This window comes from Dermacentor albipictus, chromosome 1, assembly GCF_038994185.2.
Source record: "Dermacentor albipictus isolate Rhodes 1998 colony chromosome 1, USDA_Dalb.pri_finalv2, whole genome shotgun sequence".
Lineage (NCBI taxonomy): Eukaryota > Metazoa > Arthropoda > Arachnida > Ixodida > Ixodidae > Dermacentor > Dermacentor albipictus.
The window spans coordinates 422172921-422196343 of NC_091821.1; the positions used below are offsets into that span (position 1 = coordinate 422172921).

Genomic DNA, 23423 nt, shown 5'->3' on the forward strand with positions numbered 1-23423 from the left:
TACAGGATAGACATTGATTCGCAGTGGAGGAAAAGAACTAGGAAGCTTACCAGCACGTATGCGACAGGTATGGTGAGCAACAGAGCAACAAAGAACGTCAGGCGGAAAGTCAGAGAGGCTTAGATAATCTCACGGGTGGCGGCAATGGAAAATAAACCTGCAGTGAGTAACTACCAGGGGCATAGCCAGGGGGCGGGCTCGTCGCGGCATCTCGCGGAGGCCGCGGAACCTACGGAGCGCGTGGATTTCAACTCGGAAACTTTATGGGTATAAAGTTCTCATAAACTTTTCATGCGAAACCTTGAACAAGATCTTGGGATCATGGCCTCGCATATCGCAGCTACAGAAAGCCACAAAAGCGTTGCTGTGATTTTTGAAAGCTACCGGATTGAGTCACCGTCTGTGATCGGACTGAGTGACCGAATGATATTCCCAGTGGACTTTCTCTTCTTCTTTTATTCTTTCCGTCCCCTTTTTCCTTTCCCCAGTGTAGGGTAGCCAACCGGGCTCAGTCCTGGTTAACCTCCCTACCTTTCAGTTATCATTTGCTCTCTCACTCTCTCTTCATGCGAAAAGTGCATTAACATTCCCAAAGTCGTGCTTTAGACCTTCAGTTCCGGAATTTGTGAGTTTAATGCTCTCATAAACATTTGACGCCAAAGGTGCACTGACTTTTCTAAAGTTGCACGTCGGACCATACAAGAGACAAGCCAAATCAACACATTATCAGACAAGTTGACAAATCCCGCAGCGTGGTCCGTTGAGATGAAGCGTTGTGGTGGTTCATTTGTGCCGTCGTGCCACAGAAAAGAATATCAACAGTTTTTCCACCTGCGCCAAAGCATTCATGTCAAGACACTAAAACCAGCAAAGGTAACTAGGTTCTTATTTATTTTTTCTGCTTTGACTTTTAATCGCGAGGACACATTGAGCCTCTTCAATCTTTTTGTTCTCGCTATACCCGCGGGCTGCCAGAGCCAGCCAGAGCGCATGCGTTTTTCTTGTGTTGCCCTGACCACCGCGCGGCGCACTTCGGCGCGCGTTCGTTTTTCTATGGCCGAGTGGATTTTCGCCTGGCAGAGTTTTGGAAGCTTTCTGGCTAGCAGACGAAAAAAAAGAACAATGGCCGCTCGCCGTCATCACTGTGGGGACCCGACGGATTGCAACGCGTTCACTTGAGCGCAACCGCTCCGGAAAGTCTCGTCTCGCCGGTGTATAGGATACCGAGCAGTATGTGTATGCTTCTCTGTGGACCAAGCGTCTCACGTTTCCTTCGATATTCCTTTGGTAGCCACATTATAGGTGCCCAAAATAGGCATTCCATTGTGGCCAACATGCTTTCCTTTGCGTTGTTTTTTTTTCGTTTCGGTGCCCCCGCCCCACAAAAGAAAAAAGAAAGACATTTTTGCCGCGCAGCGAGTTGCCGCATGGTGAAAGTTCGACTTAGTTACTTCTTCTTTTGCGGAAAGTAATGGCCCACGGGACGCTTCAGTTGCCGGATACTCTTATATTATTGCGATAGCAATTATATGGACACTCCATACGCACTCTTGCCGTCGCTGTCGCCCTGATGTTCCGTATACATTATAAGTCCTATGCGATAAAATCGTGACCGCGCGCCGCATGCTGTATGTGCGAGTGAAGGCGTAGGGCAGAGGGGGGGGGGGGGGCATGGGCGAGCCGACAATGGTGGCTCGGTGTTGTGTGCGCAAGGGAGAAAAGCGGGGACGAAGCGCGCCACGCCTCCCGTTGCGCGCGATACATCAGGGGGAGTGGAGGGAGAAGAGGGGGGAAGGGGGTCCTCAGGATTTTGTGATCTGTGAATCTGTGATTGCGCAACATGTTTATTTGCCTTGTTTGACGCATTACATACAGTGACTTTTTCCTAGATACGTAGATTTATTGGAGACTTACCCCTATATTTAAATATATTGTTGCGAGGTTTTGTGTATAGGTGTTGAACTTTGTTTCCAGTGACACTCTTTTGCCCTTTATCAAGCTATATCTTCGCATTTGTATATTTCATTGTATCTTCGCATTTCTAATGAACGAGGGCGAGTCAAATGAAAGTGAGCCAACCCACCCCGCGCAATAATGGTTCGGTTCATTATCTGCGAGGCATGCGCGTAGCACACAGGCATCTCTCATTTACAAAAGTGACACGCAGGTGTGTGGATAAATGTTCTTTAATGCCCTCATACACTGGGTTGAACATGGTGGCGTGGCATAATGAACGCTCTAAAAGTAGAACAGCGTGGTGTTGTGAGGTTTTTGACAGCTGAAGGCACTTACCAAAAATAAATTAGTCGCCGTACTGCTGCTGTGTACGCTGAACATTGAATTTCATTGACCACTGTGAAGCGTTGTAGCAAACTGCTCAAAGAAGGACGTGAAAGTTGCAAAGATGATCCAAGACCGGGCCAAAGCCGCCATGCAATCACCCCCAACACACTTGCAAATGTTGATTAGCTGATTAGACAAGAACGGGAGAACGTGTGAACATCAGTCACGGTTCGGTTCACACCATAATTCATTCACATCTTGGTTATCGGCTCTTGTGTGCGCAATGGATGCTCAAGATTTTGAACCACCGCCAGAAGACGGAGAGATTCGGCGCTGCTTTGATTCATATGATCCGGTATCACAATGACAGTGACGACTTCTTGTCTGCAACTGCGACCGTGGACGAATCATGGTGCCCCTTACGAGCCTGAAACACGACGGTAGATCTCACAGTGGAAACATTCGAATTCCACCCCCCAAAGAAAGCAAAGGCCGTCATTTCTGTCTGAAAGGTGTTGTTGATTCCTTTTTTCGATTGTCAGAAGCCATTACTGATCGAATTTGCTAAACCTGGAGAGACTATCAATGGTTTCCGATATTGTGAAACGACGCATCAGCTACGCGTCGCAATCATGAACAAACAACGTGGGAAATTGACGAATGGGGTCATTTTTTCTCCACGACAATGCCCGTTCCCACGTCGCTTATGTGGTTAATACAAAACGGGCAAAGTTCAAGTGGAAACGCTGCAACATCCGTCATATACCCAGACCTGTCGCCTTGCGACTTCCTCATTTTGGTGCGACTGAAGAAATAGCTCAAGGCAACCAGATCTGTGTCGGACGATGACGTGAAAGAGTCAGTCACATACATTTTGAAGCAGCGACCCAAGTATTTTACCCTCGTCCCCAGCGAACGAAATTTCTGGCTACGCCACTGGTAACTACTTAAGAGGAAAAAACGAAATCAACAAAGAAACCATTTATGATAACTCAAAGGGAAGCTCATTACTTTTCGAAACGAGATCAGGTGCCTTAGAACGCGCACTTATAAAGCGAGATACAACAAGGACAAAGAAGCATGTGCTTGCTGCGCTAGCGCTAGGGAAACGATGGAGCGTATTTTGTTAGAATGTGAAGATATCCAGTGGTGGATTTAGGCGCCTCTGGCCTCCTGAAGACCTTGGGTTCAGCGAAAGCAGGGAGAAAGTGAACATGTCCGCAATGGAGGGCAGTTAGAGGCGATTGGAAGATTGGTGGAAGAAACGTAGGCAAACGACAAACCACGGAGGCGTACAGAAACAAAGTTCCCAATAAGGGTTCAGAGAGGTTGGCGATGGGAATTCTTCATGTTTTTTTTTTCCTTTTCTTTTTTAACATAGGTAGGACATTAGGAAATATAATGACAAGAGCGTAGTGGTGCAAACCACCGCCCCGTTCCAAAGGGGAAGCTCATAGCATCCATCCATCGATCCATCCGGGGCAGTGGCGACGCCGGTCGTGCAGGGGAAAGCGAAAAAGAAAGAACCAGAAAGCTCGCCTTCGCACATCCGTGGCAGCGGCATTACATTAGCATCCATATACAATGCCTGAATGAAGCCTTCCGTGTCCGTTTGTGAGGACATTCAATAAACACAAACTTGTGTTTCGACTCTTTATGCACACTCACAAAGCTTCCCTGTATATTGATTCCAATTCGTTGGATCTTATGCTTTTTTTTTCGTCGTCTCTCTTCCTTTGTTACGTCGCGCTTCCAGGCAAGGTTATGAACCCACACCAGTTAGTTTGCTCGTGCACCAGTCGTTTTGAGGTATACGAGTGTAAGTCGTCGCAGTATACAGCGTATACAGGCAACGGTACAGGACCCACACCTGTTTTTCTTTCTTTTTCGTCATAGATGACTGACTGCCATTTTCGAGTGGGCCGTAATCGTGCGTAAAAGTGTGGTTTAACCATCCGGCGTGAGGTGCGCGCGCACGAACGCGCAGCGGGCGCATTCAGCACCTGAACCTAGCCAAATGAACGCGTATGGAGTGCACAGTACGGTCTGTATACGGTCCGTTATTGTGTGGTAGTATATGTGGGAGCATAATGTAAGGATTCAATTTGCTCGCATATGTCCCTTTCTCTTCAGTCCTGCGCTCTTGAATGGCCTCTCCGTAGGCGAAGTGCAGCTCGAGCCACTGACGAAATGCGAAAGAGGAGAAAAAATGAAGAAAAAAAAATTGCAATATCCTAGCATCGTTCTGGGCCCCCGGCCGCACAACATGGCGCTCGAACACCGCCGTTCACATCTATACATAGCTTGGTCGCAGGAGATGCCTCTACCTGAAGCTGAGTTTAGCGATATCCCGCCCCGCCCGCGCGCTTGTCGACAGCGGATGAAGCTAAGGAAACAAAACGGCCACCATGTGGCGACTCCATCGAGCTGCCCAATCAGGCGCGTTCACGGGAGGCTGACAGCATATATAAATATGTCGTTCCGCACTCGCCGCGATCACCGCCAGTGCCACTCGGGCACTCGCACTCGAACGCATATATAGTGTGTATAGCATACTGCGTACTTACGCACTTTCGTACCTGTCATTCCGACCGCGAACGCGGGCGCTCGAGCATTGAGGTCGACGGCCTAGCTGGGAGTGCGCGCGCACGCGGAGGCGAGCCAGACGGCTGGCAGATCGGCCCGGCGACGACTTTCCTTTTCCTTCAGCGTTTACGAAAACGTTGTGTAACGAAAGTGGGACGGAGGAAATTGCCTCACAAAAAGGCTCGCTTCGCTTTGGCGCGCTGCTGCTGCCGCTGTAGCGCGCGGCTGTTGCCGAACTTGTATTCCACTGCGCACCGCCGCCGGGACGGCAACGCATGTCTCTGCAGCGCTTGATCTTGATCTCATCGCTCCCGAAAAGTTGCGAGAGCAGGCGCCCGGTCAGAAATCACAATCTGTTGGTTGCTGCCACATCCCTATATATGCCCCTCCGTTTCCGCCGAAAGTGTGCGCGTGTGCACGCTACAGAAATGGGCCAACACTTCCCGCCTTAGACGCGGGAAGTGTTGTAAGGTGTTGCGTGGGGTTCAGTTGTTCTCTTATGCTAGCGCTGCGCGGTAACGCGTCGCGTAACTGCCCGACCCGCGCCGCTGCAACGATTGTATTTGTGGCAACTGCATACAGCACAAATACGATCCACCGTTTGGCGAGACAGTTATTGCGCTGCCCATGGACTTTTCTTTCTTTTTTTTTTCTTAGCTGATAACAATAAAACCTGGCTGCCTGCTTATCTGCGCGCACATCTCGTCAAATTTTTTGAAGCCACTGCGCGAGTGACCCTACACCCTATTTCACGGGCGGTCAACTGGTGCCCCTGTTGGACCATGCATCGTGAGCGCATCAGTGCTTATTAGCCCCGAGAACGAACACGAGCGGCGCTGCGAGCGCCGCTCGCGTGACGTCAGGGCACGGACTCGCGCCTGTCGTCTGCTACAGTTCGGGCGTTGTCCGGGCGCTTTCTGCGGTGTTTTCGTTTGTTCGCCCTCGTTCTCTCTGCTTGTATACTTATGGTGGTCGTCTCAAATATATTTTTACGACGTCTTCCTTTGCGAACATTTATTCAAAGAGCTAATTTCTTAGACAACAATGCAGCTCTCGAAGGCAACGCTACAGTGCCGGCCGAAGCGACGCAGACCAGCCCATTGCGGGTTTTTCATACGCGGATAGACAATCGCAAGAGCATAGCCTATAGGAATCCAGTTATGATACCATACCTGCCGTGGTGCAACAAGTATGTCACAAAGCTGGCTATATATGACTTCTACAGCAGTTACGTTGATTTTATTCCGCTAAAACAGGTTTGCTCACGACGAGTAGTTCATGGTATAATATCGAATTTTTGCATTTCCTCACAGAAACGATCGGCAGTAGCACGGGGACTTAACTAATACTGGAGCTTATATTCTACATGCCTCACTTCCTTCTTTAACTGCTTGTCAACCTTAGGCGGTTCTTCACGTGTTCATTTTTTTTAAGCGGCGGAAACTTGAAGTAAAGTTAATAATGGCTTACAGCTATTTACAGAGTACAAATAGGAATGTACCAATATATATTCCCTTTTCCGTGCTACACGTTCAACTCACCTCTTTAGAGCGCGTTTGTTAATGAATAATAATGTATGTTATGTTCCTCTTTTTTTGTCTATGTTACCTAGTGTATATCATTTATTTATTTCAATGCCGCAGTGTGTTTTGCATTGTTATTGTGGAAATATTTCACTGTTCATTCATATATTGTATAACAGCAATGTTTTATGGCCACTATATAAATGTAATTTATATGGCGCTTGATGTGTTACCCCATGCAGCCATATTGTACCTAAGGGGGTGAGGTTACCTCAAGCCGCGTCTGTGCGACTTTTTTCCCTCATCCACCTCCACTTACCACTCCTCTGTACATGTGTGTGTGTAAATGGAAATTATTAAATCAAATCAAACTCACTTGAGAAATTTACTGGTGCTTGCTGCTTGAGGAATATACATGACGAATCTGTTTGGCCAACTGACACAGGCTGCTCGGCCCAATTTTTTTAGTGAAGTATGCCTGCTGGACCGCATCACTGCAGCCAGAAAGAAGTCGAAGCGTCAATGATTAGTAGTATGGGACATATTGAAGATATCGAAATTCCCCCGGTGGAGGGTCAGAAATCAAGTGAAAGTATATGCAAGGCTTGTGGTGCTTTCTTTATGAATGTTTGCGATTGGATTGGAGCAAACTTAATTTGCCTGCAAGGTTCTCTTTTATGTACCGAGGAAGCGAATAGTTATCCGTTTGTATAATTGAATAACGCTGGATCGAGACATGGTGAGACAGAAGGTACTTGAATTTTCCTTTTGTATACAGGAAATCTAAGCTGCGGTGTAGTAGCTCGAGAATACTTTAGCCATTCCAGTTGGCGCTGTAAAAAACATGCTTTATGGTTTTAATTCGAAGTTGTAGTGAACTGATGGGTTTCGCGAACATAGCGTGCCTCGCCATACGGACAGTCGATTGCTACCGTTACGTGATCAGGGGTGTGCCATATTGTCGATAAAGGCTACTGAGGGCCACTATGAAACATTTCATCACTTTCAGTTGAGTGGCTCTCGATCTTAACAACGAAACTTTTCTCTCAGATGATTGCTACTATGGTGTTTGTGAATTAACTATGTAAATACCCTACATGACGCGCCGTCGTGTTAGCAGCCATGAGCAATTCGTTTTTTTGGAGGCCTGTTTCAGAGGGGGATGAAAGTAGCAGAAAACTTTTTCATAAGAAATGCGCGCCTAACTATTTTTTTACGCATTAATGAATGGCCATATTTGAATAGAACAACACACCAGAGTAATAGGAATCATGATGAGAGCTTCGCTGGGCAGTGTCTTTCTAAAGTCAGATAACATGTTGACGCCAATTACCAAATTTTTCTTCCACGTAAAATGCAATGCCTCTCATAGCTAAATACTAAAGGAATGTTATGTGTTTAGCGAAGCATCATACACAACTTCGCGCGTTGAATTTGCAGATATTCTTTTTTTAGTCAAAATTTACCGATAGACACGGCGCATATATGCATTGCAAAACCTAGTAGACCCCTTTAACGCTACTTAGCTTGCGATATCCAAGCCGCAAAGTTTCTCGACTCGCACGCTTTTGAAGAAGAAACTGCGGTTAAGGTATGGCAGCTGAAAGAAGCCGACGTATTCTTCAATACGTACGGCTCGAGCCACCCATACCCAAAGCATACACGAAGGGAACGAGCGCGCGCGGCAGCCGAGCGAGCCGGAGCGAGCGGCGTCCTGGCCGTGACGTCACTCGCGAGAGGGCACCACTCCTAATTCTCGGGGCTGCTCCGTATTCTTGTAACTTTTTGAAGAGCCAGGCGTGCCACATGGAGAAGTGACACAAGGTTGGATGATAAACCTCGACGTCACGGAGTGACTAAAAAAGTTTGGCCAACACTAGTACGCACGTGTTGCGCATTAGGAACCAAAACTTGGAGTAGTTCGTACATGTACGTTTGTATTTGAAAGAACTGCATCGAAGAAAAGCTCGAACTACTGCAGTGTCATCTGCATAGTCTGAGTAGAACATGACTGTTACGTTACTCGGTAATACGCTTCCTCGGCTTTAACATTGGTGAAGCCCTTTCCGAGTGATGGTATAAGCATATGTACCGCACGTTCGCCTCATACGTTTTCCCGGATTCCACGTTTACCTCTGCGTTCCCGTAAAAAAAAAAAGAAGAAAGAACTCTTCTGAGAGGTTAAATTGGTACGTATAGGGTGTGTTTATATTTGGCAAGGATGGTAAGCCAGCCAACATCAAACAAGTCGCATCGTCGTCATCACACTACGCAGCGACCTCTTATGGGTATTGTTGGCCGATTGGTGGCGAGTCATACCCGTAATCGTGCGTATAGTTTGCATCAATCAATTGCAACCGAAAAAGGGGCGTGCACTCTGCAAGTTTTATGTGGAAGAAAATGCTGTAGTACCCAACCCAGTCTATTTTACAGCGTGCATGCTTCCTCAGAGAAATTTGCGCCGGTGTCCGCATTTCGTAAAAGTGCATTAAATATGCGAGCTTCATACGTCGACTGTGCTGTCAAACATGCTTAAAAATAAAAAAAAAATCTTTCCGACACCGGGAATCGAACCCGGGCCTCCTGGGTGAGAGCCAGGTATCCTAACCACTAGACCATGCCGGAGATGCTGTAGAATGTACTGTAAAATATTTATGTACTATATAAAATAAAATTTAGGTTTTTATGTTATGCATTGTTACGTTTTCTTAAGCCAGTGAATAGTGAGCATTCGGGTACTTGTTCGGTTATTTATTTTTTAGTACATTTGCTGTAATTTGTGTACTCTCCTTCGATTGCTGTCGCTTGCAACAAGCACACTTCTTGTAGTGTGATTATTGGCGCGTACAGTTTATGTATTGGAATTTTTTACTAAGGCTGCAATAAGTCTGATCATTGTGATAAAATTATTTCTGGATTTGTTAGCGTTGTTAACACGTTTGCAGCGATAGCCTTTAAAACAGCATGACCCGATATTAAGCTTGGCCACACTGTTGCCGCAAATCAAACGCAATCATGGCGGCATGTCGTCTGCTGGGCAGATCTGCTTGCAACATCAGAACAAGTTTTGTCTTCCAAAATCAGTTAAACCATACAGTACGGTCTGCGAGGAGCATTCAGCGCTCTTCTAGGGACGGCACTGAGGCGTTTGACGACAGCGGCGTTTATTCACAGACGTCTCTCCTTGAAAAGTATTTGAGTGCCAAGCAAGCGTGCGAGAGTGCGTAGTTTACTCAGCTTTGGTGGACTACTATTCGTTTCACTGACGCTCGGCATTACGCACGCGCCGTATATGTAGGGTGGGCAAACTCAACTTCTGTAGTGTGACTGTAGCTTACTGGCGCTTCTTTTACTACACAATAACGTCATCCCCCTATTCTGCTATCATGTCATTGACCTTTCTGATACAGGGGTGACAAGTGGTGTCGTCGCTGCTTCTCGTGTCTTTAGCGGTAAAGTTAAGAGACGTGGGCACAAAGCTTTTCTTGTCGGATAATTTGGATCCTTGCCGAACGTCTTGTTGGGCTGTTTTCTCGTATTTACTTGGCTGTATTACCTCACTATTACGTCTGTTTATTACAGCTTTGCCAACGCCGGAAGTGAACCCCTTCGGCGTTTTCGCCAATAATGAGCTGGATATATCACAGATCGAAGTGTATGGCTTCGACTATGATTACACGTTGGCTGTGTACACAGAAAAGCTTCACTACCTCATCTATGACCTTGGCAGAGATTGGCTCATCAACAAGTTCAGGGTGAGGTTTCCTTATTATTATTTTTTTTTGCTACTATTTTTTTTCTAGATGCTCTGTGATAGCTTTTAAAGTTACGAGGGGGAAAGAAAAAGTCCTTTTTGACATGGCTAGCAAATATTTATTCTTACTGCAGATGTACATCTAGGCTGATAAATGTATAACAGGATGGGCGCCTGGGCAAGATGGTTCGACAGTATGAATGGTACGACTGCGCAAAACACGTGGAAGAAAATAAGGCACACGGATTGTCTGTGTGTGTCTTATGTCTCTTTTGTCGATGACTTTTGTGCTGCCATACCACTGATAAATTATGTCTATAATATTTATGGGTCTGGCAGAGAGAACTTTAATCAACATTGCATAGTTAGTAATAATACTGCCACAATAACAGCTGTCAAAGCCTATCGCTAACCAGTCTTGTCATAAAAATGATTGACAGTACAGATGTCACATGTTTGTACCGAATGTTTGTACCAAATGAAGCCAGCGAACACAAGTCCTCTTAGCTACATCACATATCAAGATATTATGAACTGTCAATATTTTGAACCATACGGCGAGGTGCCCTAGTTTGTCACCACCTCAGTTTTTTTTAATGCAAATATTATTTTATGCCTACTTCAGCGATTTTGAGCCAACGTATCTAGCCTCTTACGCCCACACACTGACCCAAGTTGTCTACTTGCTTGGGTTTGTTATACAGTCATCATCATGCCATTTTTATGATGCACTCGTCGTCATCCCTTTGTCCTCACATCATCATTGCCACTGCATCGTTGTCAAACAGTTGTCATTGTACATTCATTGCCATACTGTTGTTGGGATGCCGTCGCGCTCATTCTGCCGTCATTCTTTTAACTTTGACATCTGACTTTCGTCATGCCGTCATCATACCATGGTCGGCATGCCATCATCATCCTGTCATTAAACCATCGTCATCACTTCAGTATCATCATTCCACTGCCGTCGTTGATCCACTGCTATTCCTTGCTTGTCATTCTGTCATAATTATGCTGTCATCAATCAATTGTTATTATGCCGCTTTTTTCATGTCATCGTAGTCGTACTGTCGTCACACATGCACTATCATGCATCCGTTGTCATACCGTCATCGTCATACAGTCATCATGTTGTTGTTATACCATCATCATAATTTAGGAATCAAGATTTCATTGTCTTCACGCTGTGATCATTATATGCTTTTGTCGTTCTGTCTATATAATTCCTTCTTTGTCATTCTATTGTCACTGCATTGATGTCATACAGTTGCTGTCATGCCTCCATGCTCATGTGCGACCTCTGCAAGCAAGTACAGCAGTATATCACTAGGTGGCATCGGCACCAGGCGCTATTGGCAATATCACTTTATTGCCATCACAAACACCAAGCCCGGAATGGGGTTAACTGGGTCACACAACTACACATGTATACTCCTGTACCTGGGAGATGGCACTCCCCATAATCAGGCTCCACCGACCATGCTCAATTTATCCGCTGAACTCAGTGGCCAGGTCCAGTACACAACAACCAGGGTTGCTGTTTTTCTTAGATGTGACACTTTCCAGCATTGATTCCTTTGTTTTGCTGCTTTGGACATGCACTTTCTAGCTACAATTTGAGGATATAAAGACAGACAAGAGCTAAGCATAAGCACTTAAAGTATGTATGGGTTTCTCTGAACTTTTGTACCATGCCTACTATAAAGATGTTCCAGGAAAGAAAGCTGTATGAAACAACAGATGTACTACAGCATGTCTTTAGTGCACAATCTTGCTGTCTTCTGTTCGTGTTACCTTATATTTTCTCTCTTGCAGTATCCAAAAGACATTGCACAACTTGAGTATAGGCCTGGCTTTGCGATTCGAGGCCTCCAATATGACATGAAAAAGGTGAAGTTGACGATCGACTTCTTTATCAAGTTGCAGCAGTGTCAATTCCGCCATTCCCTTGATAGGCTTTGCAAATTCTGAAGGTAGCGGTAGGGCATGGTGCAAGCATAAAATTATTCTATTTTGCCACGGGTGACACTCGTGGTGCACTTTTCAAACAGTGTTTTACTGCAGATATTCTAATGAAAAACTCGGTGCCCTTCCACTCTGTAGAGATGGATGACCAGCAAAGCTGTGTATGTGGGCCCCTTAACGGCGAACTACACCTCCACCACGGGTCGACCCGGCATTGCACTATCTTCGGAATTGGCCCACGTATGGGGAGTGCTTAATGCCTGCTTCACCTTTGCCGCTGGTCGGCCCAGCATTGCAGTATCTTCGGGATCGGCCCATGTAGGGGGAGTGCTTAACACCCGGTTCACCTCCGCCATGGGTCAACCCGGCATTGCACTACCTTTGGGATCGGCCCACGTATAGGGAGTTTTGTGTTTGCACATGGACATAATCCTGGGGAACTAGCCCTTAACAGCTTCGCTGTAAAAATGTGTGTTAGCTTTTGAGGAGAAAGTTAGAAGCTGGCTCATGCTTTGACCAAGACTTAATGCTTTCATGCTGAAAAAGCTGGACAGTACCATCTGAAGGGGTACTTATACTTAGTATAATGAGGCCCAGTCCTGCAGCTCAGCATAGTGTAGTGTTGGGCATTCTTTTATGTCTCTTGCACTCTTCATTACTCATCAAAGGTTTATTCCTGCAGAGCTTGTGCAACAACCATGCATTCTACTGTTCTTCTTTTGAAACCTAATCTTGCTGGATAATGAAACCTAATCTTCCTGAAAACCTAATCTTGCTCATCAATGTCCGTGCCTTTTGTATGTCACCATGCAATAAAGCACCTTCAGTGAAGATGCTGCTACATGAAGAGAACAAGAAACCTGTTTTACACCATGTCCTTATATGCTGATATGTTTTTTTTTATATTTGATAGGGCGTGCTTATGAAGATGGACCTCTTTCACCAGATACAGTTCTGCAGTGTGTACAGGTACGGTGTCCCAGTTGCAAGTCCACTTTGTCTTACAACAGCTGTGCCCATATTTTGTAGTTCTTTACATGGAGCCACTGTTCATGGTTAGCTTTTTTTTTTTCACTTTCTCTTTGCCATATAGCCATTATTTCATTGCTTCCAAAGCTTGAAGATGGCTTTCTATGTTTGTCTTATAGATTGTCTTCTATGTTGTCTTTTTACAATTTTTTTTAGTCTGACCTCACTTTCTCCTGAACCCAGAAATCAAACTTCATTTCCTTCTTGATGCAGCTCTCATAATTTGCCACTTTAGGTCCTCATCTAGAATGTCTGTGACTTCTAACCACAGCATCAAATGCTGTGACCTTAAGTTACTGTGAAAATGTGAAGAGATAGTGTTTGCTGTATTGCATATACATTTCTGAAGTAAAGGAATAAATGACAGCATGAACTGCTGAAACATTTCAGAGGCCTTACACCACTCAGCAGTGAGGAAGTAATCAACACCTATGGGGGATCGTACATTCCCCAGTACATGATAAGAGGCAATGCGGAACAAGTAAGTACACAAGCATGGCATTCTTTAACCTATATAATAAAAATTACTAATGAGTCTTTTAGCCCTTCTGCCTTTTAGCCCTTCTACAAATGGAGGCAGGTACTAGCACAGTCAGCTATCCTTTTAAATGTCTTGGCATTTAGTAGAGTTCATATCCTTAGCATCGATGTCATCATGAATCAGTGCCAGTCGGCTTGCAGTCGTAGTAAAGGACCTCAAAATTGAAAAAAGATGCAACGCAGTGAAGATTAAAATCCAGGACTGCAGATTCGAAACAGAGCACTCTGCCTTTATGCTGTAGAAGGCTGTGGCGTCTGCTTCCATGTGCAAGTGTTTAAGAAAGTGTACTTCCTTTCCTGTTTTTTTTTTTTTTTGTAAAGCAAATGTGGAGAGACTCAGATGAGAGTAGGTACGTGCAAAATCATTATGCACATCTATTTTCACATATATTGTCTTACAGATTTTCAAAACGAAATTAAGCTTAAGAAACCAGTCCATATTCACATTCCAACTTTTCAGTTCCTTTATCTCAGTGCACCATAGGCAACTGCACAAGGCAATGAACGTGCTGGCATCACATAAATTGCAGCTTTCTCTATTCTGCATGTATATCGCAAAGCAGGTTTTCTCAGACTTGACACACAGATTATGCAGCTTTGACGTGTGCTGTTGCTACAGAAAAGAAAAGGGAGAGAAAAGGACTTAAGCAATAATTCAACGATTCTGTTACTTTTCATCCTTTGTCAATGTCCTGCACAGCACCCCACCTATGTTATGAGTCGCCTGATCAACAGAGCTGTGCGTATAATAAGAATAGCAATGAATCTGGCAAAAAGAATTGCTACATCACACAGTTGAACCTTGGTGTAACAAACATGGATAAAATGAATTAATGGAACAATGAAATAAATCTACAGTGTTTCTCACCGATACAATATAATGAATATATTCTTAGCACTGATTGCTTTCGAAGTCATGTACCAACTAGCTCACCAGTGCACACTATTGTAAAAAATATATACTTATGACGAACATCTGAGAAGAACATAATCACACATCAAATACAATGACAATGCTTTCATGTAGGATAAGTCTTTGTTATTATGAAATTTGACTGTGCAGGCCCTGGTTTCTCTCCCGTAACACCAGTTTTCATCATTGTAAGCTACTTTACAGGCTGTTTGAGAGCATCTTTTATGCTGCCCGACATACTGAGGCCTCCTTGAGCAAAGTACTTGGCTAATGTAACGAGCCTAAATTGTAGTTTTGCCGGGCAACCGCAATGTCTGACCATGTCATTCTAACTGCTGCTTCTTTCTTTACGTGTCTTTTATTACTCATTCAGTGACACCACAGAGAGTGAGCGAGTCCTGTACTGTCTACTGCTGTGTCATTAGAAATGTGCTCACCAGCAAGGCTTTGCATGGTTTGGATGCATGCCCAGCTTAATGAACGCAGATCTTAAAGCGCGCCAGCACACATACAAAAGGAAGCCGGTGCACTGCTAGATCTCGCCGTCTTGTTTTAATGAAGGCCAGATCTGAGCTCGTACATGCGGCAAGCGATGCAGTTTGCATTTGCAGTGACTGTAATCTGCTTAGACACTTCCAATTTGGACACCTCCAAAGTCCCTGTAGTTCTTCTGTTGAGTACAATATATTGAGTCATTAAAGTGGTGAAATGTAGTGTTGCAGTTCTCACCGTTTAACAATGACATTTTCTTGCATTTGCATACATTTAGAGCTGAAATTTTAGCATGCACCTTATACTATAAGACAGATGGCTAGAAGCAAAAATTAAGTGCTGGCAGCTACAAGGTTGTTTAAAGGCACTTTTCCAAAAAGTTGTCTTAAATTTGTGTTTGTTATCAAATGATAAGAGAAAGAGCTTCTTTTTGCATAAATATTAATTAGGCATAAAAGAATCGGGTCTATGTTAGCCTTGTGGCTTGTGTGCATGACTGGGCACTCGTGGCTCAGGCAAACTTAATTCATGTAATGTAGTACATTATAAATTAAATATAAGGATAAAAGAAAACACAGGAGCCAGGGTAGTACAAGCGTTCACTGAGATTACCCAGCGGTATGAAAAATTTTCACAGCCTAAAGCAGGAAACCATAGGTATAATACTACCACTATACGGCTAAAAGCTTGTCGTGCAAACAGCAATACTATTAAAAACATGTACTGCACTTTAAGATATCACAGAGAAGTACTGACGGTGAAGAGGGGCTTGTGGACTTGCCATGAAGCTTCTGACAGAGAAATCCTTGTCTGGCTCTTTTTGACACAGGGAGCTCGGATGAAGCAGCTCAATGACCTCTTTTCCGTTCCTGAGATCTGCCTGCTGTCTAACGTGACTGAGTACTTTGAGCGGCACAACATTGCCTACAACCCAGAAATTCTCTTCTTTGATATTCAGGCAAGTATCCTTTATGGACTTTGAGGTAGGCTTAAAAGGACACTAAACATTGTATTCTAAAAGAGCCAAAGACTGAACTTTGCAAGTTTCAAGAACTTTTACTGTACGACAACAGCCAATATATGAATAAATACTTTGAATTCCTTGACATCACATTGACATGCCAGTGCTGAAACTTCGATGTGAAATTCAGAGTGGAATTTTGACCTTCATTTTTTTTTCTTCAATTACTGAGCATTTATCATAAACAACTACAATATTGATTAGAAGTCATGCTTGATTAACAGATGAAAGAGCTGAAAGTTGGGCTATTTGGTCTTGAATAACCTTCACAGCTTTTTCAGTGCAAGAAACCACATGAACGACAAAGAAGCACACATAGACAACGTTGTTCATATGTGCATCTTTGTCATTCGTTTCATTTCTTGTGCTGGAGGAGCTGTTTGAAGATTAATAATTGATTGGTTTACACTCATTGCTTCTTTTTTAGTGTCCCTTTAATTGTTGTCCTAAAATCATCACGAAAACTCTTTTTCTAATGATATCAATCACTTTGTAGTGTTAAGCAGATTTTGAAGTTAAACAAGCGTTCGTTGAAAACATTTCCTGTTGTCATTAGGTAGACTTGAAGTACAGGGAACGTCATTGCATGTGTTCGTGAGGTTTAGGTTAATAAAAAGAACCTATCTTCAACTAGATTTCTGTCATGTTCATTGCAATTCTTCAATTATATTTATTGTCCCATTACATTGACGTTCCTCCTGTTCTTGTTTTGGAAAACCGTCAAAACCTTAAACATAATACAGTCAAACCTCCAGGACATCTATTAAACAAATTAAAATGCAATGAATTATTGGATATAGCGATGTAAATATAAAATGCTCTTCAGTAACAAGTAGACTTACGTCAATTTGACTCCTGATTTTTTGGTTATTTCAGTCCCACCGAAGGTCCCGGCCAGCGACCATGCATTTCGATATGCCCAAACTTTCGTTATTTCTATCCTAAAATTAGCCTTCACCGGATAATTCGAATTTGACCAGTCAGTACTTACGCACCTGACCCCTTTTGTAGCGAGCATGTCTCGGCAGAGCTTAGGGGACAGTGAATGCATTTAACACACATTAATTTTATGTCGAAAATGCATATATTCAGTGTGCCCTGGCAATATTTTCAACCAAAATAGTGGTCTCTCGCAATGTCTGATTATGGTATTTACCAAAATCTAAATGGCACCTTTTTCCCCCGAAGGAAATTGGGCTGCAAATTTCCCTGCACGGTGCAATTTGATACAAAACCAAAACCGCATTTGCGACATTAATATACTTTACCGCACTGTATTGCGGCAAAGCTGACTTTAAAAATCCCATACAGCGCAGCTGAGCTGAGCTGAGAAACCAGCTGCCATACTCTAACACATATTAGACCCTTGCCCATTTTTCTTGCTAAAAAATTGGGTGCCTGTTATATTTGTACTTTGTTTAGGAGCTTTAATGTCATCTCTGCATTATTTTTCTACTTTGAACTCGTAGAAAATGGGGGTGCACTTGCTTGAGGGGCGTGTTAGAATCAGGCAACTACTGCCAAATTAATGAGCAGTGCGTTTTGCATTCTTTCTGCACCTTGTTTAATTTGCTTTGCTGGTTAATTATATCAGTTTCGCCACACCTCTGGAGGCAGAATTAATGGAAGTCAATGGTTCAGTATGCAATAAAATCATACTTATAACAAATATTTAACACAATGAAGGTATCTTTGTGCCAGATGCATCTTTATTATAACGAGGTACGACTTCTTTCTTTTTCCATTTCATCATGATGATGTCCTAAATGTTGAATAGTCCATAAATCTTCCACATTTGTGAAATGCATTGAGCAGCATACTACAAGCTCTAGCTGCAATCAGATGTCAGTGCAGTAGTTGCCTGTATGATTTTCCATATTGCTCTCTTATCTTCTTTTTAGAATGCCATTTCAAGCATTCATCCAGTGATCCACAACACACTCAATGAAAACAACATTAGTAAGTGCTGGTTGTTCATTTATGACACTAAATCTTAATACATACATGCATGCAGAAGTTTAGCAGAGTTGTGCAGCTACATCTGGTGAGGCATATGAAATCGTGGTGTCCTGCTTCTCTCTCTTTAATATTATTGTTACTTAGGCTGAAGATATGCCAAGTTATAAGGCAAGTAAATGTGAATAGCCTTATTTGCACTTTTTCATTTCTTCTTATTCTCAAGATAAATGCTGTATGTGAAGGTACACATCATCAGCTGATAGAGGTTGAATAAACGTTTGCAGTGGAAAGTCTATACTAATTTTTCCTGCGTCATTCAAGACCTAGGTAACATGAAGCTTGGAGGACGTTGTCAGCGTGTACTAAGTTTCTGCCCAATCTACCAATAACAATACCAAGAGCTACTACGTACCAAGACTTACGGTGCACAATCGAATGTAACTCAATGTAATTATCAGCTGTTTTAGGAATATCAGCATTTTCTTAGATTCTATCTTGAACAATGGTTTGGTAGTGGTTTTATATCAGATAAATTTAGCAAATTCTGACTTTAGAAGAGCTTGTTTTGTGTGTAGCTCAACAATTCAGAACAAATGGAAATATTCTAGTTCTGCTAATAAATGGTTGCTAGCCAAGCTTATAGGTATAAAAACTTGATATGGCACACAGTGCAAGAATGAGACTGAGGCTGGAAAAATGTGGGCCCACCATCATATGGACAGCACTTGTATAGTCCATTCTTTTTTTTTTCCAATCTTAGTGCCATTTTGTGCTGTGTGCCGTATTATGCTGCTGCTAATGAAGCAAATGGCAGGAGTCTGTGTGTGGTGTGAAAGTGTGGTGTGATGATTTGGTGCACAGCTGTGGGGCAGAGCAACGGACTGTTGTCAGCACACATTGTGCCGTTGGAAGCGCTACATGCAGGGATTGTCACACTCTACTTATTGCAGAATATAGATAAAATCTGCTTACTCACTGCTTGGTGGCTTTTTTTTTTCATCTCCCAGAGGACTACTTAGAGAAGCGTAGAGAGCTGGTAACTTTTCTAGAGCGTTTGAAATCAGCTGGCAAGCAGATGTTCCTGGTGACCAACAGCCCGTTCAAGTTTGTGTAAGTTTACCTCATTGATGCTGACCAATGCACACTTTATTTATCCACTCTGGAGCAGAAGTGCCTTTGCATCTAAAGCTGCTGATTTGCATGGTTAGTACAATTGCTCTTCGGTAGTGGCACCCTCTTCGCAGGTGTCTTGCAAACCTGTAATATTTGTTTCAGAGTGCCAAATGTTTGCCTGCTTTGTTGGGCTAATCACTTATTTGAAGCAGTAATGTCGCCACCTCCGTCACAGATTCTCCAGTGATGAATTAGTCAAGACATTAAAGGCACACGAATGAGAAATATTAGAGGGACACTGTATAGAATAACAGTTTGAGTTGTGTTAGTAAATTACCCTTCTAATATATACTGGGTGTTTCAGCGAACACTTTCAAAAATCCTTAAGAGTTGCCTGTGTTAGGTATCACAATTCTAGTCCATGAGCTGGTCTACTCGAAGCCGCGGACAATACTTGCACAAAAAATTGAAATGCAAAATCGACGGACTAATAAACATTCACTAATTATGCTTTAATAATTACATTATGGCCCAAAGTGCAATTTACAAATTATAGCTGTGGACTTCCAAGGCGGATCCACTTGGAAATAATTTTCAATATGACACCAGTTTTGCTGTATAAATTCGCGAACTTTGTGGAGAAATGCATTGGCGTTTCAGTCAATTTGTTAACAAAACGTCATTTCATGCTCTGAAGCACACAAGTTACTGGAACGCCAATGTATTTCTCTGCAAAGTTCGGGAATTGATATCTCGAAACTGGTGTCGTCCTGAGAATTCGTTCCAAGTGGATCTGCCTTGTGAAGTCCACTGCTAGAATTTGTAAATTGCAATATGGGTCATAAGATACTTAGCTAAAAGTTAATTAGTGAATTCGTGTTAATTAGTCAATTTCGCATTTTTCTTTTTTGTGCAAGTAGTGTCCACCGCTTCGAGTAGACCGGCTGATAAACTAAAATTGAGCTATCTGCCACAGGCAACCTTTAAAAAAATTTGCAAGTGTTCGCTGAAAGACCCCGTATATATACAAAGAGTAGCACTCTTGTCGTGAGAGGAGCCATGATAAGACAAAAAGGCATTACAACGAAAGACAGGCAGCAACACTGCCTTAAGTTCCTGCGCCATCTTGCCATAACGTCACATATTTTGATGCCACTTGCTCAGGCCCGTTATTTTTTATTGGTAAGGAGCATGTTTGTATTCTAAAGGAGCCAAACGTTGAACTGGGCAAGTTTCAAGATCGTTCAATGTGCTATAGCGGCCCAAATACAAGAAAATAGTACCTTGAAGTCTGTGATGTCATAACGGCAAACTGGCGCTATGGTTTTGGTATGAAATTCAAAGAACAGAACCTTGGCCTTCATTTTCTGTTGTAATAATCGAACTGCCACCGTAAAATTCATGAAAAAACAGTTTTGAAAGGATACTGTATCAGTCTAAGATGGTTTAGTGTTTCTCATTAGTGTAGATGAATTGGTAAATTACACCCCTGGAGTACCAGAAATGTTAGTCTGACTGTGGTCAGAGTCTCGGGGAGCCGGAAAAGATGCAAAAATGAAAGATGGGATGTAAGTGCCCTGTGTTAGCTCCTCGTGACGTTAGGATGTTTGGACAGCACCTTCGTGATGATTTTTACCATTTATGGATGAACAATGATCACATTGCATTTTAAAGGTGCCAAAGGCTCATTCTAATAAGTTTTCATTTTCATTTATTTCATTTATTGAACCCTCAAGGCCAAAGGCATTAAAGAGGGGAGTGGTTACAAAACAGAAATACATAAATAAATACAATGCATATTACAGAACAAGTATTATCATCTTCCTGTTATACAATGTTAGCTAGTGCAGAACGAAAATGCTGGTTATCAGTTATGTCGACGATATCTGCGGGATGGCGGTTCCATTCGCGTGATGTGCGAGGCAAGAAAGACTGAAATGCAGTTTTAGTGTTACATGTTTCAATGCCAACTTTGTGACGATGATCAATGCAATTTGACACGTATCTGGGGGACGAAATGAGGGAATCGCGTAGCATGGGGTGATGGTATAGTTTATGAAAAAGGCTCAAACGAATTGTCTGCCGGCGGGATGCTAGAAGAGGTAAAGAAAGATTAGCTTTCATGCTTGTTACACTTGCGGTACGGTTAAAGTTGGACACAATGAAACGAGCAGCGTTATTTTGAACCAGCTCAAGTAAAGTTATCAGTTTTTCATGGTGCGGATCCCATATCGCGGCGGCATATTCCAAATTAGAACGTATTAGTGTTTTATAAAGCAGTAATTTCAAAGAAGATGGAGTTTTGGAAAAGTTACAGCGCACGTAGCCCAACATGTGGTTAGCTTTGTTAGTAATGTATTCAATATGGCGCGTCCAGTTTAGGTCAGTAGAAATATGAACACCCAGGTATTTATATGAAGTAACCGCTTCTAACGCAACGTTATTTAGGTAGTATACAGGCGGAGAGTTGGCACTTCTTGATATTCGCATAATTTTGCACTTATTAGTATTAAGTTCCATAAGCCATTCATTACTCCGACGAGAAATGTTAGAGAGGTCACGCTGAAGAATGTTAGCATCGTCGGGGGATTTTATTTCGCGGAAAACAACACAGTCATCAGCAAACAAAAGAATGTTAGATGATACAATGGAAGGGAGATCATTGATGTAAATAAGAAATAAAAGGGGTCCAAGCACTGATCCTTGTGGCACGCCCCAGTAAACTTCGCTGAAAGTGGAGTTAAAATTATTAGCGTAAACGAACTGCGATCGGTTAAGAAGAAAGTATTCAATCCATTTCAGAACATTGTAGTCGATATTCAGTTGGGTTAGCTTTAAAAATAATAAGCGGTGACATACCTTGTCGAATGCTTTCGAGTAATCTAGGAAAATGCAGTCAGCTTCTGATGCGCGATCTAAAATATGGTGAAGTTTGATAGTGAAACTGGCAAGTTGTGTTTCGCAAGAAAATGACTTACGGAAACCATGCTGTGCGGGTGTAAAAAATGAATTAGACTCGAGAAAGTTCACAAGGTTAGTGAAGATTACATGTTCTAATAGTTTGCAACAAGTACTAGTGAGCGAGATGGGGCGATAATTTATAGGGGATGTTCTACTTCCTGACTTGAATAATGGAACCACCTTCCCGACTTTCCATTGTGTTGGCAGAGTAGAACTATCGAGAGTCTGCTGAAATAACTTTGTTAGTATTAAGGAACTGTAGACAATTGTATTTTTTTAAAATTTAGCATGTATGCAGTCAAAACCGGGCGATGAATGAAATTTAAGGGCATCAATAAGTTTAGCAACACCAGATGAATCGATGAAAATTTGAGGCATAGTTGGGAAATTATACCGGAGTGGAACGGGATGTTTGGTGTTTGATGTGCGCGAGAAGTTGAGAACAAAGGTTTCGTTAAGTTCTGATGCGCATAAATGAGCCGGAATAGGGTCACCCGACGCGTCAGTTAAGTTAATAGATTCTTCGGTATGCGGGTTGATGACGCGCCAAAATTTTTAATGTTGGTAGATAGCATCGATGGTAAAGTGTTAGAGAGGAAGTTATCTTTTGCTTGCTTAAGCGCAGTTACATACGCATCAGCGGCAGTCTTGTATGCGTCCCAGTGTGCGTTACATTGTGATAGCCTGGCTGTACGATAACGGCACTCTTTTCTGTTAGATAGGCGTCTTATATGGGCGGTATACCATGGGGCTTGAGGATTAGAAGTGATGGTGCGTCTTGGAACATATTTTTGAGTTAGTTCGTGAACTTTGGCCGTGAACATATCCCAGTTAGTTTGCACAGAGCGTTCGTTAAAGTTTCTGAAGAAGTTTTGAGTGAAAACTGATAATTCATTGTTAATGGCATCGAAGTCTGCTCTAATATAATCTAGTATGGTCTTTTTCTTTCTTGCAGGTTTAGGACAGGCAGTGTTAATGTTGAAAATGAGCAAAGAGTGATCACTTATGTTAGGTAAATAGGTGATGGCTGAAGCAAAGTCGGCTCGATTGGTTAGGATCAAATCTAAAGTTTTTTCTCCAGAAAAGTGGCCCAAACATTCGAAATAACTTTTAAATCTGCAATATCATACTAACATTCCAAAGTTGCAGTTGAGGCGCATCTTTAAAAAATGCTGTATTAGATTAAGCGGACCTAATTTCACCCTTAATGTCTCTTTAATAAAAGCTCATAAAGAATTCCTTTCTTATTTATTCTCAAGTGAAGCAAGGCATAAAGCTGATGGA

The 23423-nt window shown here is 42.9% G+C and overlaps 1 protein-coding gene and 1 non-coding gene across 2 annotated transcripts in view; one reads left to right on the forward strand and one right to left on the reverse strand.

The window, feature by feature from the left end:
• Positions 1–8945: 8945 nt before the first annotated feature.
• TRNAE-CUC (transfer RNA glutamic acid (anticodon CUC)) lies at positions 8946–9017 on the reverse strand. The gene has a single exon. It is a non-coding gene; the product is annotated as a tRNA-Glu (tRNA).
• Positions 9018–9373: 356 nt separating this feature from the next.
• The window catches only part of Nt5c (5' nucleotidase C), a 50788-nt gene continuing 36738 nt past the window's right edge, over positions 9374–23423 (forward strand). The window contains exons 1-8 of the mRNA XM_065425287.1: positions 9374–9612; positions 9975–10147; positions 11962–12036; positions 13025–13080; positions 13531–13621; positions 15915–16043; positions 18008–18065; positions 19073–19175. Of these exons, the coding sequence (XP_065281359.1) occupies positions 9408–9612; positions 9975–10147; positions 11962–12036; positions 13025–13080; positions 13531–13621; positions 15915–16043; positions 18008–18065; positions 19073–19175 (890 nt within the window). The 5' untranslated portion in view covers positions 9374–9407. The remainder of the gene's footprint in view (positions 9613–9974; positions 10148–11961; positions 12037–13024; positions 13081–13530; positions 13622–15914; positions 16044–18007; positions 18066–19072; positions 19176–23423) is intronic.